This window comes from Pteronotus mesoamericanus, unplaced genomic scaffold (assembly GCF_021234165.1).
Source record: "Pteronotus mesoamericanus isolate MK-2021 breed Mesoamerican mustached bat unplaced genomic scaffold, CSHL_Meso_final contig_50, whole genome shotgun sequence".
NCBI lineage: Eukaryota > Metazoa > Chordata > Mammalia > Chiroptera > Mormoopidae > Pteronotus > Pteronotus mesoamericanus.
In genome coordinates, this window is record NW_026555186.1 from 5,162,502 (window position 1) to 5,178,423 (window position 15,922).

At 37.3% G+C, this 15,922-nt stretch overlaps 1 protein-coding gene across 3 annotated transcripts in view; it reads left to right on the forward strand.

Annotated features, from left to right (window-relative positions):
• The window catches only part of RETREG1 (reticulophagy regulator 1), a 114,115-nt gene extending 98,842 nt beyond the window's left edge, over positions 1-15,273 (forward strand). For all 3 annotated transcript variants that reach the window (XM_054578311.1, XM_054578312.1, XM_054578313.1), the window contains 6 exons: positions 3,653-3,779; positions 5,933-6,017; positions 8,654-8,791; positions 9,570-9,634; positions 9,884-10,010; positions 12,040-15,273. In XM_054578311.1, coding sequence (XP_054434286.1) covers positions 3,653-3,779; positions 5,933-6,017; positions 8,654-8,791; positions 9,570-9,634; positions 9,884-10,010; positions 12,040-12,527 — 1,030 coding nt within the window. In that variant the 3' untranslated portion in view covers positions 12,528-15,273. The remainder of the gene's footprint in view (positions 1-3,652; positions 3,780-5,932; positions 6,018-8,653; positions 8,792-9,569; positions 9,635-9,883; positions 10,011-12,039) is intronic.
• The last annotated feature ends 649 nt before the right edge of the window (positions 15,274-15,922 follow it).

Below are 15,922 nucleotides of genomic sequence, written 5' to 3' on the forward strand. Positions count from 1 at the left end.
TAAAGAAATGTAGAGTGACATCTCTTTGCCCTTGAACTCAGATTTTCTTTTTAAATCATACCTATCTCTATTAAATTTTATTCAGCACCATTTATACATTTATTGTTATCTCAACCACTTACTACTCTTTCCAAACCCATTTGGTTAGAACATATCTTCAACTTGTACCAAATGAATTTCTCATTTCTGTTGCTAATTATACAAATAATTCAAACACCAATTAGAATTATTCACAGTTCTTATGTTAGTACAAATGTTAGTAACAATGGAATTTCTTGTCCCCAAAAACTGGCACAGGATACTTTCTCTAAGGGGGAAAACTTTAATATAAATGAGCATCTTCTTATGGCTGTGGAAAATACTCACACATTGAATATTTTCGTGTCTCTTTTTCTCACCAAGTGATGGTATCTATAGACAGAGAAAGGAACAGTGAGTGCTACAGATACTCAGTTTTTGTTGGTTTGAAATAGCAATACTAAACACACTGAATATAATATAAGACACAATGGGAAAACTTGATAACTTTTTATTGAATAAGGGAATAGGGTAATGGATGGATGGATACTGAGTTTTCTTCATTTTCTTCATTTGAAGCCCACCGTGAAAATAGGTAAGGTCCTTAAGGACAAACAATTTTCAGTTACTTCACTGTATTAGACACCTTAAGTTGTATGTAGACTTTGCTATAACATTATCTATATGGAGATAATTTAGGTAATTTTAGGGATTTAGTAGTAGACTAGGCTCCTTTTCAATTTTAGGGTATTTACTTACTAGAGTAATAAAAAATGTATACAAATGTGTAACTTCTGAGACATGAATCCTAAAGATAGCATTAGCAGAAGGTTCCAGAACCTATCTATTAAGTACCATTTATTCAGAAAATAATTTTTCATGACTCTCACCAGCAGAAATATTATTTCTACTTCACAAGTACGTAAACTGAGGCAAGACTTCAGTAACATTTATATTTTGACTATAGGATGTGAAGTGAGATATATGCATCTAAGAAGTGTATGTACACATGTACATAAAGGTATAGCTTTAAGAATGGTAGTACGTTGATTCTCATGCATCCGTCACCTGAGAAATAGACATGACTAGCATACCTGAAACTAATACAATATTGTATGTCAACTGTAACTGAAAAATAAATTTAAAAAATAGACATGACCAATACCCAGGAAACTCCCACATGCCTCGTTCAGGTCCCAGTCCCTACTTCCTCTCCCTCACCCAAGGTTTCCTCTCCTGAATCTTGTTTTATTTTATTTTTTGTCGTTTTCTTGCTTAAATAATCTATTAGCATGATATTGAGCTTCACATAAATGAAATACTGCTGTATACATTCTTCTGTGACTTTTTCTTTCATATTAGGATTCTGAGGTTCAGAGACAAACATGGAGTTGGAGTTCATCTCCACTGCTGTTTTAACTTTTATTGCTTGAACACAACTCACCTTTTTGGCTCATTGTCCTAATGAAATTACATATTTTAAATATGTTTCCAAATAGGAAATGTTCCTTCATTTCCTTATAATCATTAAAGGGGTAATAATCAAATTGTTCCATGATAAGTTTTTCATTGCTTTTAAAAAAAATTATATTTGCCAAAGAGTTCCACAAAATCTCTAAAATACTGTTTAATATGCATAGAGAGCAGAAATTAAAACCTATGTTTCTGCCATCTCATTAAACTGCGCAGTAGCCTAGTCTAGCCCTGCCAATTTGCAGCACGTCTACATTGTTCTGAGGAAAACAGTGCTGTTTAATAACCTTATTATTTCCTTTGCTATTACAGTTTTTGTTGTCCTATATAAAATATTTTCCTATTAAAAAGACATATTGGCAAGACTTTGTTACAGATAAGGGCTTTCTAGCCACACACTTAAGTGCTTCCTTTAATATGTCTGGAATCATTTAGGAGGTATGCAAATCTAGTGCTAGACTTGGTCACCATGAGAGGGGGTGGAGTTAAGGCTGCTTAAACCACTCCCTGATGCCTAAACAACCCCTTATCATTTGGCAAATATCCACCCAGTGGAGTAGCATCAGCCTGAACAGCTTAGCTTAGTGGGTCTCTGGCAGAGCAATTAGTTGAGGCTGATAGAACAAAGAAGGACAAAAATGAAATACTTAAAAAAAAAATGCTATTGCATTCACTTAAACTTGGGTTAAAATTAATATTGAAAAAGGAAATTTTATTTACTTAGTTTACAAATTGCTTTAGTATTCAAAGTACATTAAAAAGTAACAGAACCTGTATGTACACGATTTCTGTGTAGTTGAGCACTGAGGGCCAAGGGAGTTTGGACTTGTCTGCGGGCTGCTGGAGTTGAATCCACCTTCTTCCCGGTACTCCTGCGGTCACAGCTCAGATGGTAGCTCACCCATAATTCTTGTCTTCTTCTAGAAACGTGTTTAGTTTATGGCCACATCCTGAGCTCTATAGCAGTGTCTTCATCATGGTAGGCACTAATAAACAAACGGAACCCAGGAGAAAAATGGGGACAGGCTCATAGATGGAGAGCAGGGTGAAACCTAGTGGGGAAGGGGGTTGGGGTGGACAGATTGAGCAAAAAAGAAAAAGGACTCATGGACATGGACTACAATGTGGTGATTGCTTGGGGAGGGGTGTATAAGGGGACTAAATGGTAATGGAAGGAAATACAATAAAGATTAAATAAAAAAAAAATAAATGAATGACTTTGAGGGCCCTAAGCAGGGCTTGTTTGAACTGACATTTTCATGATGAATTAGGATTGCAGGAATGGGATTTGAACTTGATGTCATTGTAATTGTAGGGAATGCCCTGTATCTGCTCATGCCTTCCTCCTGCAGTGATTGTGACTAGTTTTTAGCTCGCCGAGGTTCCTGGGGGAAAATGAGGGCAAGGACACAGTACATGCTGGGGACATGCTCTGCATTCAACAAATTCTGTGATGAGGATTGGGATAATATGAGGTATTGTGAGATTCTTTTGAGTTTAACAACTTTCTGTAGAGTTGACCAATCGTAGTATATATTGAAAATTCACTGTTGGCAGTGATGAGGATGACTGTTGGTGATGATGATGATAAGATTAATGCCAAGGTTTCTTTGAAAATACTGTGGCTTCCTCATCCTTAAGGTTTGAAGTGTTTCTAACAAGTCCCATAGGGCCTCGAAGACCTAGTCCACTTGCTACTTTCCCAGCTTTGTGCAAGGATATTCTTTTGGTTCACTCTGCTGGAGCCACACCCACAGTTCAGAATAGTGTTTTTACCCCTTCTTACTGCAGGGCCTTCGCATATGTTGCACATTGTTCTTTCAGGAACTCTCTGAGCCCTTAAGGTAATCTCCTGCTAATTCAGACTTTAGCTTCAAGTGACTTTTTCAGAGAAGGTATCCTAACACCCTCACCCTCTCTCTCTCCCTCAGCCTGCCCCTTATTGTAGCTGGGTGATTGTGTAGCTGGTCGTTTAGCCTGTATCTCTGCTCTTGATGTGTCAGCTCTGTGAGGCAGGCATTGGCTTGTTTGCTTCTGTCCAGGGCTTTACCGGAGAGCGCAGCCAGCAGTGTGTGTGCAATAAATATTTGCAGAAGCAAATGAACATTGAATCATCCAAAGTTCAGTTAAATTTTTTTGTTTTCTTTTCTTCTCTCTTTAGCTGGGAAGTTATCAATTCCAAACCAGATGAAAGACCCAGGCTCAGCCACTGTATTGCAGAATCATGGATGAATTTCAGCATGTTTCTTCAAGAAATGTCTCTTTTCAAACAGCAGAGCCCTGGCAAGGCAAGTTTTGCAGCACAGGAGAATTACTGTGTGTTTTAAAATATGCAGTAAACTTAGAAACAAATAAAATAACTTATTTTATCAGCTTGTGAGAACACTTGTGAGTGTTCTCCAATTCAGCACATACTTTGCTAGAACACATGCCATGGAAGTTGATATTAGCAAGGTCCAGAAACATTAGGGTGTTAGTGTAGGAAAAACTTCAGCCTCTTATTTTGAAATTGGATTGGTTTTCTATTTTTATACATATTTATCTAGCTCCTTAACTAAAATGAATGGTGACTGGTCTTGTCATCCAGACCAAGAAGAAAAAGTATCCTATGAAGAATTTCAGTTTATAGTATTTAGCCTGGTTCTGAAGTTGAAGGGAGATGAAATGAACACATAGTCCTTTAAAGGGGTTTTTGGAGATAATTAGATCTCACTTTTAATCTAAAAAGTGGAGTTTCTTATATTATTTTATATTTATTTTGTTATAAATTTTTCTTATATTTAAGAAATAAAACCTCTGACAGAAATTCATAGTGATTATATAAATGAAATGAGTATTTTTTCCAAGGAAGATGAAAACCTATGAGAAGAGTCATATGTGGTTTGAAAGGGATTTTACGGAGAAGCGCACAGACTTATGTGATTTTTTTGTGTAGAAGCAGCTTCAGCTGTGATCCTGAGAGCAAGGGTGAGGGGCAGAGCCGTCAGTGGACCCCTTGCCTCCCTGTGTTGTGCTCAAGTTTCTCAGCCATCCAGCTGTGGTTGGAAGGACGAGCCTGGGAGTGTCGGCATTTACAGCCCCTCTCAACGTCAGTACTAGTACTAAATCATAGAACTGTGCTTGGACACATTTTGAACATATTAAAGAAGCAAGGTTGTATATGGATAGATTTTTAGAATAGATATTCTTTGTGGGGGTGGTACATTTTTTTATGCCTATTTTACCAAAATGATTAAACATTTTTAGGAGATTCTGAACTTAAATCTTCATTGGATTGCCTTCATAGGCCCCAAGTCAATTAGTTTAAGAGGAGGATGCTATAGATTCAGAGGATAATGTGAAATCTCTTTGCAAGGCTGAATTCTGAGTATGCTAACGCTTTTATAGACTTACTTGTTCATTCAAGTTTTAAGGTCTTTCCTCTTCCATTTTACTACTAGAATGCCATATTTTTCAAGGGCCCTTGCTATTTCAAAAGTAGCTGTTTAATTTAGTTTCTCAAGTTCATCGGTTCTCCTTTTGACTAGTTTGTTAATCCCGTGAATAAAAAATCAAAGTTAATCTGAATTGCAGACCTCTTTGCTCTTCCTATTATCAGTTATTGATTAGTTACAAATCCCTTATTTGTGTGGTCTTTTTCAAATTTCCTTATTTTCTTTGATTATCAGTTTAATTTAATACCATAAAGCAAAAAGTGTTTAACACCATTAAAGCAAAAGAAGATAGTTTATTTTTATGATTAGAGTCTGGAAAATTTGTGAAGATTTTATGGGATACTTTTTCTATCTTTATGTTTAAATTTTTAAAAACAATCCAGATGTTTTGGGGGGTCATGACTGACGGAACATAATCACATTTCACTGTAGGAATTTCATTTGCAGTTTGTTTCCAGGTGACATAGAAGGTGGTCAATTTGATGTAGTTATGGAGGAGACAGTAACGGCCAGTAGAGTTATCCCAGCAGCTCATCAGCTGTGCAAATCACCGTTACATTTACGGAAATGCCTCTAATTTCTGTAACGTGTTTTGCTGTGTTTGTCAATTTCATTGGGCTTATAGAAGTAAATAGTTTGAATCTGCAGATTTAGTTAGCAGGCTGCTTTATATTCAGTGAGTGATCCTGAGTAAAAGAAGTTTCTAGGGGCATGTAAATCTTCAGTTCTCTTGCATCTGGCAGTAATACAGCCCCAGACATGATTAATGGGAGACATTGTGCACTGTGCCGAAATGAGCTTCTGGAACTTCAAAATGATTATTACCAAGTGTGAAAATGGACTAAGGCTGGTTGAACACTGCAGTCATTAGTCAGAACTAAGGGCAAAAGAACACTGAAAAACATTTGGCATGATGTAATAGATCACATATAGATAAATAACTGTGTGTGCATCCTGAATTGTCTTGGTGTTATGCATAACCATCATGTTATTCCTCTGATTTCTAGTTTTGTCTCCTGGTCTGCAGTGTGTGCACATTTTTTATGATCTTGGGAAGTTACATTCCTGGGGTTATACTCAGCTATCTACTCTGTAAGTATGGAACATTTGGCTAGTTTATGTGATGCATGTGGTTTTATTTAATGGTCAACGAGACCTTCCATAGCATGGAAGAGGAAGGATGAGTTCTTAATTATAAAGAAAGTTGATTATTCTTTAATTCCCACCTGTACAAAGTTTCTCCTTTTCTTAGAGATTTGTTTATATTTTAAAATTGGAAGAATAGTTGCCAAAAGGCAGGATTATAAGTGGTTGATTATATTTTAAATGATGTCTTAAAACTATAATTAAGCTATACTCCCGCTCCCAGACACATGAATACTTTTTCCCTTGTGCATGTTCTGTGGCTCAAAAAATAATTAAAACCACAATGAGATACCATTAACCAGAATGGTTAAAATTTAAAATACTCATCACATGAAGCTAATTTAGCAAGGGTATGGAGCAACTGCAATTCTCACATACTGTTGGTGGGTATGTAGAATGGTACAAGCACTTTGGTATCAGTTTGGCAGTTTCTTAAAATGTACAATATATCTCAGCCATTCTACAGCTAGGTGTTTACCCAAGAAAAATGAAAGCATTAGTCTTGAAAGACTCATACACAAATGTTCGTAGCAGCTTTATTTGTGGTAGCCAAAAATGGAACACAGTCCATATGTTCATCAACAGATATATAGATAAACTGTGGTATATCCATACAATGGATTACTACTCACCACTAAAATATTAGTATGTGTGGCAACCTGGATAAATCTCAAAATAATTAGATTTGGAGAAACCAGGTTTTTAAAAATGTATCAGAGGTCTGTCTGGGAAAAATCCAGCCATTGTTAATATAACAAGAATGGTTTGTGCAACATTGATGTAACCTGGCAGCCAAGGAGAGTGGACTGGAATGAGCATGTGTGAACAATGATGACTTCACTGTACTAGTCAGTGAGGGCAGCAGACGCCATTGAGGGAGCGTGTATAATGTGTGGCTGTCACATTCAAAATGACTGAGTGAGTAGAGCAATGAATCTGCATCAGATTTTGTGTTAAGTTGAACATTTCTCGGTGGAAACTATTTGGATGATTCAGAAGGCCGCAGCTATGGGCACCTAGTGATTGGCAGCTTCATCAGGACTATGCACCCACTCATGCATCATGTCTTGTATAGAGTGTTTTGGTGGAACATCAAATCACCCAGGTGGCTCAGCCCCCGCAACAGCCCAGATTAGGTGCCCTGCAACTTCTGGCTTTTCCCAAAACTAAAATCATCTTTGGAAGAGCAAAAATTTCAGACTGTCGATGAGATTCAGGAGAATACAATGGGGCAGCTGATGGTGACTGGGAGAACTGTGTGAGGTCCCAAGGTGCCTACTTTGAAGGGGACTGAGTGAGGCATCATTGTCTTGTGAACAATGTTTCTTGTATCTCATATCTTCAATAAAAGTCTATTTTTCATAGTTCATGGCTGGATAATTTCAGGACAGACCTTGTATACTGTATGATTTTATTTATATATCATTCAAACTAATTTTTAGGGACAAAGCAGACCTCTGCTTTCCTGGGGATGAGATAGAAGAAATCACAGAAAGGCAGGAGGAAAGGATTAATAGAAACAAGTGGACACTTAGGGGTGGTAGAAATAGTCACTGTCTTACTGTGGTGATGGTTTCTTAGTTGTATGCAGGTCAACACATATCAAACTATACACTTTAAATATGTGCATTTTACTGTACATCAACTATAACTCAAAAATGCTGTAAAAATTGTAGATTTTCCTGCTTTTCCTAAAAAATATGACTTAGTGCTGCCACCTTTAGATGGTGTGGGCATGCTCCATTTAACTAACCCTCCTATTTCCCTATTTTTCTCACACCAGCTTTTAAAATTTACACATACCACCTTGGCTTCTAGAGGTATTTGAGTTTGCAGCTCCTATTTAAAAGGTAAATAGGCACGTTTCCTAACCACACCAAAGAAGTAAATATTAGGAAGACCATACAAGCTTCATCTCTTTTTGTATTCCTAATGCATGACGCAGATGGCAAATGGTCTGAGCTCAGATCTGTTCTCCCAAGTAGAACTCATGTAGAACATCAGCCTCTGGATCTGCCTTGTTCAGCAAGTGAGGAAGAAGCGAGCCGGAGGAGAGCCTAATGTGGGCAAGGCACGATCCAGATGGTTTGCATTCATCTCATTGATCCTACACAACAGCCCCCAAATTGGTACTATTCCAATATGACTGATGAGAGGCAAACAAGTAATTAACTTTCCTATGGTGCAATGGCATTTAACAAATAAGTTAAATAGTCCCGCTAGGACTGTTGTTTGGAAAGCATGGAGTCTTTGTATATATTTTGAGGGTAAAAGGATTGAGGGGAGGGAGTTGATCTAATTACAAATCTTTGAAAACAGTGACTATAAACATGGGGGGGGAGGGGTGTGTGTGTGTGTGTGTGTGTGTGTGTGCGCGCGCGCGCGCAAACGTATGCATGTAGGATTAAATGTTTTTATTACAGGGGGAAGAAATGAAATTATGAACTTATTTCTTAGAAGCCTTTCCCTAAGAAAAAATCCTATTTGTCAGTAAGGGAACTGAAATATTTTTATGGAATACAAAGATGGAGCCTTTTGGAATAAAGATAATCTTACCCACACTCTTCCTTCTTATATTTCAGTACTGTGTGCATTTTTGTGTCCACTGTTTAAGTGTAATGATATGGGACAAAGAATATACAGCAAAATCAAGTCAGTTCTGCTGAAACTAGATTTTGGAATTGGAGAATATATTAACCAGAAGAAACGTGAGAGATCTGGTAGGTAAAGTTTGACTTTTAGATTCCACACATGAAATGAGACATCAGTGAGCTATTTATAATGAAATCACCTTCAGTACAGTTCAGTGTGTTTTAGCCTTTTTACGGCATATTATTACAGAAGCACATCCCCCCAAAGCAACATAATCTTTTCCCATTTAGACTTTTCTTCTTTTCAGAAACATACAATAAATTGACTTTTTAATTAAATTTTCAGGGGAGGGAGAAAAGGATTCAACCATTCTACATTTGTTATTTATGATTTACTTTCTTAATTTGAAATTTGGGCTGGGCTATTGCAAATAAAAAAATGACACAGGTAGGACTAAGAGTGTGGGAACCATATAATCAAAAGAATGGGAAAGAAAATACGCGGAGGAAAAACCAGTGTGATCAATTTTCACTTGTCCTATGACCTTATAGATTCTCAAACTCTAGCAAGCACCACAACAGCCTAGAAGGCCTAGGAAGCGTAGATTTCTGGGCCCGCACTCCGAGTTTCTGGCTCAGTTGGCCCAGGGTAGGGCTGGAGAACGTGCATGTCTAAAACCGTCCCAGTGGTGCTGATGCCACTGGTTCAGGGACCACATTTTGAGAACCACTGATATGGACCATTTCCCTTGGAAATCAGACCTTTGCAAATATGTGAAGCTTGAACATTTAATTTTACGGAAGCACGGGAGAAAATGAAGAATGTGGGTAAGGATATGTAATGGATAAAATACGCTATGTCTAAGCTGGCTGGGAAACTGAAAGCTTCCAAATTTTTTCTCAACAGAAGCAGACAAAGAAAAAAGTCACAAAGATGACAGTGAATTAGACTTTTCAGCTCTTTGTCCTAAGGTATTTTTTTTGTTGTTGTTTAGTTCTCAATTTGTTCCTGTGTAGTTTGACTGTGAATTTATTTACATGTGCTAAAGCGGAGTGATTTTCCTAGTAGACTCCTCCTGTTTCTCTAGGTTAATTGAACAATTCTGAAAGGAAAATACTCATATGGTTTTTATTATTCTGACATTTTTGGTGTTAGTGTAGAGTTTTCAAAAGATTGCCACAGAAGTTTACAGTGTGCCACCGGTATTTCTATTAACACAGATTAGCCTGACGACGGCTGCCAAAGAGTTGTCTGTGTCCGACACAGACGTGTCCGAGGTCTCCTGGACCGACAACGGGACCTTCAACCTTTCAGAAGGGTACACACCACAGACGGACACTTCCGATGGTGCGTTCACATTTCTCCTTTTTCTATTATTATGTGTGCATGCAGAAATATTTAACTCTGTCCACTGCTGAATGGGTAAAGAGAAGGGGGCGTGTCTGTACACTGGGCTACCACTTGGCCATCAGAATGAAGTACTGATACTTGCTACACCATGGATGAGCCTTGAACACATTAGGCAAAATGAAATTAGCCAGACACACAAGTCCACACGTGTTGTATAACTCTATTTATGTGCAGTGTGCAGAACAGGCAAAGCCACATAGATGGAAAGTGGATGCAGGGCTGCTCTGGGGCCTGGGGAGAAGGGAATGGTGAGTGGTAGTTAGTTTGGGTTTCTTTCTTTTCTTTTTTTCTTTTTAGTTTGGATTTATGTGTGGAGTGATGAAAATGTTCTAGAATTTGATAGCTGCAATGGTTGTATAGCTTTGTGAATATATTAAAAATCACTAATTGTACACTTTTAAAGGGGTAAATTTTATAGCATATGAATTATATCTCAAAAGCTATTATTTTTTGATGAGAAAAAAATCTAAGCAAGTTCGATATCCAAAATCTGCCTTTATTTTGAAAACAAATATCAACTGTGAACAAAATTAATGTCTAAAATATCTAGTGGCATTGTTTATAGCAAGAATGGGAAGAGGGGAAGAGAGAGGCTAATTGGAAATATCTGGGGCTAGTTCTCATTAACAGGGACCGAATTATGGAGGGCAAGTTCTCCAAATCCAAAGCTGACTCCAAGGTTTCTCATGTTTTTCTTCAGTTAGTTTAAAAATTTTAAAAACTCTCATTTTGAATCATTAGGTTAAATGCAAAAATACTCTTTTTCTAAAGGAAGGAGGAAGCTGTGCAGGGTTGGAAAGGAGACAGGTTTGGGGACTGGGAGAAGTCCCAAGTGCTGGCTTCCCCTTGTAGTTAGCTAACTCTATGATCTTAAACAGGTGACAAAATTTGTGTGGACTTCAGTTTCCTCATCTTTAAAGTGCGTTAGACCAAGAGGATGACTGAGGTCCACAGAAGCTCTACAATCTCTAAATACCCACAAGACCTGGAAAACACTTTGCTTTTGAGCATCCCATCCCAGATTTACACAATGAAAGGACAATGACAATCCAACCCACAGATGTAATTAACCCACAGATGTAGATGTTTCTGTAATTAAATTGAAGATTTCAGATCACTATTCTAAAGAGTTGGCCATTATACTGAAAGATTTCTATGAAAAGTGAAAAACAATAAAACCAGTTTGTCTGTGAACCTGGCATTGCTTTCAAATGTCCCAAATCTTATAAGAGAGAGAGAGAGAGAGAGAGAGAGAGAGAGAGAGTGTGTGTGTGTGTGTGTGTAGTGTGTATATACTACACACATTACACACACACACACATATATTCAGGACATGAGTGGTTAAAATGATATGATCAGTTTCAGCTATATTTATGGTAAGTCAAATGCTTCCCTAAGCTCTGAGGCTGAACATGGAATAGAAGGAGCAATGGCTTCTTCTAATTCATTGCTTTAGACAAACACAGGTTACAGATACTCAGATCCTCAAGGATGAAAATGCTAAGGTTGGGGACTATTCCACATCTGCTGTGCCAGATACCATGAAACCTCCAACTGAAGTATTATTTTTATTTTGTGATCATACATATCCACATTGGCTTAAGCTAATTTCCTCCCCAGGGGCAGGATGAGATTTTTGTTTATAGTGAACGTTTAGACTTTAGTCAAAGCCTCAAGCTAACACTAGACAGGCTGAATATTCAGTCATTACGTACACCGCTTTGTGTTATGACGAAAGTTAAAGATGTAGGGGACATGTGGAGTATTTGTGTACTTGTGGATACTGTCCCAGATTTGGGAGGGGTCCAATATGGGTAGTTGAGCTGATTTAAACTCAACCAGGAGGCTAGCTGAGTGCCAAGATTGCCCAGAGGGTTCAGACTAAAATTAGATATCTTTTAGACAGCTCTTTTATTTGAAATCTATGTTGGTGCTTAAGCATGAACTTCTGTTATACATTTCACAGATCTTGACCGACCTAGTGAGGAAGTTTTCTCTCGAGGCCTTTCAGATTTTCCATCTCTGGAAAATGGCGGAACAAACGATGAAGAGGAGTTAAGCCTTGGCTTGCCCACCGAGCTCCAGAGAAAGAAGGAACAGTTGGACAGCGGTCTCAGACCCAGCAGAGAAAGGCAATCAGCAGCTGGTCTCACTCTTCCTCTGAGCAGTGACCAAACCTTTCAACTGATGAGCAACCTGGCGGGGGACGTCATCACAGCTGCAGTGACTGCCGCCATCAAAGACCAGATAGAGGGCGCGCAGCAAGCCCTTTCTCAGCCTACACCCAGCCCAGGAGAGGATGCGGACACTGAAGAAGGGGATGACTTTGAACTCCTTGACCAGTCAGAGCTCGATCAGATTGAGAGTGAATTGGGACTTTCACAAGACCAGGAAGAAATGCAGCAAAATAAGAAGTCTTCAGGCTTCCTTTCAAATCTACTTGGAGGCCATTAATCTGGAATAAGCTTGTATAACAGTGCACAGATAAACTACCAAAAAAATTCAAACAAGCAAAAAAAAAAAAAAAAGAAAAAGAGAAAACATGTTTTTGAACTGTGAGCTTTACTGATTACTTTAGATTATTTTGTCTTATTTTCCCTTCTGCAGTGAATTAATTGGATATATATCAGCTGACACTGATAGATTGATATCTCTGATAGTTGTTTTTATGTAATAAGCATGGAAATGAAAATATATATATATATATATACAGTTGACCCTCGAACAAATGGGTTTGAACTGTGCAGGTCCACTTTTTTGTGGATTATTTTCAATAAATACTCTAAATGTATTTTCTCTTCCTTATAATTTTTCTTAGACATTTTTGTTTTTCTAGCTTACTTTTAAGAATACAGGATATAATACACATACAGAATGTGTTAATCAACTGTTTATATTACTAGTAAGGCTCTGATCAATGGTAGGCTATTAGTAGTTACGTTTTGGGAGGAGTCAAAGATATAAGCAGAGTCTTGACTGTGTCCCTGACCCCCACATTGTTCAAGGGTCAAGTGTGTGTGTGTATATACACACATGCAAACATATCGATACATCTATAAACACATATACATACCTACTGTTTTCAGAGATGAATATTAGAGGTTGTTTTTAAAGTGAAAACACCCAATTATTGAGATCCATCCATAAAAGTACTCCTTATGATTCCTTTACAATTACTTTTTCAAGCATGCAAAAAGTTTATTGTAACTCACTGAAATATTAACAATTATTCATGAATACATGCGGTATCAGCTCCTTTGTTCCTAATACTTAGAAACAGATAAACATTTTTGGTAGCTCTTGGTAGCTTTTGTTAAAAGGCAAAAATTATCAGGGCATCTTTAGTTGAAGGACTTGGGAAATAATATCAAAATTAGTTTCCTTGGAAAAAATTCTTAAAATATATTTAATTCCTTTGGATAAGTTGGTACATTTCCACGTTATTTCTGCAGTTGTAGGCCTAGGCTTCCTTGTACATGGCACGCTCTACAGGCTGCCAGCTGTAGTCCTGCAACGGGTGGTAGTAACCCATAGAAAGCAAGTAATCATGTATCACGTAGACGGTGGTTTTGATGTAAACAGAGATTGGGCTCTGTTTTTGTGGTTCAGTTGTCATATATTTGCAGTAGGGATATTGTGAGTGCAGATCTGCTCTGTCTAGATTCAGCCCTCATGTTTGGTATAGTGTCATGGAAAATGTCTCTTAAAATCATGAAACTAGTTCCTGGTCTGTTCTGTGAGTGATGTGGTCATCAGCAGTAGAGAAACAGTAACTTTTTGTAGTTTGTATAAACTCTCCTACAAGAGAAAAACTAACTTGGCTTTAAGGTGTATTTACTTGCCATTGAAATCTAAATATTTAATCTGCTTCTCCTTGGGAAGCTAGAATGTATTTTACCATTATTTTAAACTTTTTAGATCACCTTTAAATAACCAGATTTGACTTAGGTTTCTTAACACAGGACTAAAGAGCAGAAATCAAGCTCGCTTTGTTTTTGTCATACAACTTTTAGTAGTGTTGAGGGACCATGTCAGCAATACCAACCAACAATCTCTTCAATCTTCAGGTACAGCTGGCATTTCCACAGATGCACACAGACACCTGAGACCCTCAGAAAGGAAGGATAATCCAGGAATCTAGGAAGTCTGTGGTCCCCTCCATTCGTTTTATCCCTTTCCTTATATTTCTAAAGACTCACCATAGGTAATCTGACATTTTAATGTAGCATGTCTTATTTATTTTTTCTTTCTGAGGTATTAAAATATCTAGAATGAATTTTGCCAAATGTTAAAGGGAGAGAAGTTACTGAAGACTTTCAACACCTGCTTTTTGTGGTTGACTACGCTTATGTCATTAGTGCCTCATGACTGTGTTTGATGTCCTTTATTGATACAAAGTGAGCCTGTGCCTTCATTCTCTTGCCCATTTTGGAACAAATGAAAACTTGGTGTTAGATCTATGAACTGTGTGCTTTTGGGAGGAATATACCTGAATTCTATTTGATAAGTTTCTGGACATGAAGAAAAATACAGTCACGTATTTATAAAATAGTTGTGACCAGGATTCTTCTTCTTTTTTTTTTTTTTATGGGTACAGTTCTTCATTTAAAAAATATTTTTGGTCATAAAGTCAAAAGTTTAAAGGTCATTTCAGTTTCTTTATGGAGGGGAAAACAAGAAATTAAATAATCCAAGTAATTAAAGGGTGCGTTTCAAGTCAGTGGACAAGCTTACAGGAGAAGATAAACTCAAAAGCTGATGGTAGTGAGCAATGTTCTGGAATCAAATGTTATTAACTATAAATTAAAAGGCACTTAGGGATGGGGAGGGGATGAAGATAGGGGAGGGAAGAAAAATGTGTCATACTGGCACTATGGAGGAGACGTATCAGCTCTCTATGGACAGTAGCATTATAACCATACATGCACTTCAATATTATTTGTTCAAGAATATGATTACAAGTTTACACAATGCAATAATGGTATTCTTAATTCAAACAAACAAGGATGTTGAGGGTTTTTGTTTTGTGTGTGTCCATATTTTGTTTGTTTTGGTGGGGAGGCATTAAATATAACCTTGTTTCTGATTTTAAGATACAGTAACAATAAACCCTTTGATCCAGTATAGTGGAGGACTGTATATCCCTTACCATGAGGACTTATGCAGTCATTAAAAATTGAAGCATGGATTTTAAAAAAAATTATGGAGTTGTAGAAAAATGTTTTTGCTCATTTCTTACAGAAAATGCTCAGCAAAATCACAATGGGAATAGCATACATTGATCATGCATTTTGATCTGAAATAATAAAGCAGGGCCCAAGAAGTTCATGTTTGCTTTGGAAGGCCAACCCAGGTTAAAGCAGTGTTTATATTCTCATTCTGAAACATCTTTGCTTTTTCTCCTTACCCTAAAAATCTTCAAATGGTGACTTTTAAAAAAATCGCTCTCCCTAATTTAGTATTCTCTTAGGAAAAGAAATGCGTATAAGGTGTTGCAATTGGCAAACATCCACAACACATTAAGCCCCTCCCTCCAACATTTGAAGTAAGAGCAACTAACTTCCTTTTAAAAAGGCAAATGCCAGCATACTACTGATTTTCGGCAAGAAGCAGCTCTACATTTAAGAAAAAGTGATTTAAATGATTTCCATTTCTGTTTATAATTTAGGTTGATGTAGTCTTTATGTTCCAACTATATTAGTTAAAAATTAGAAATTATTCTGAAAACCCTTACTAAACTTGTCAGAGGTCATTTGTTACCATGACGAAGTTTGAGAGTGCCAGAACTATATTTTTGTGTATTATTGCTCCATCTCCACCAAAACATTTCATGGTATGGAATGTCAGAA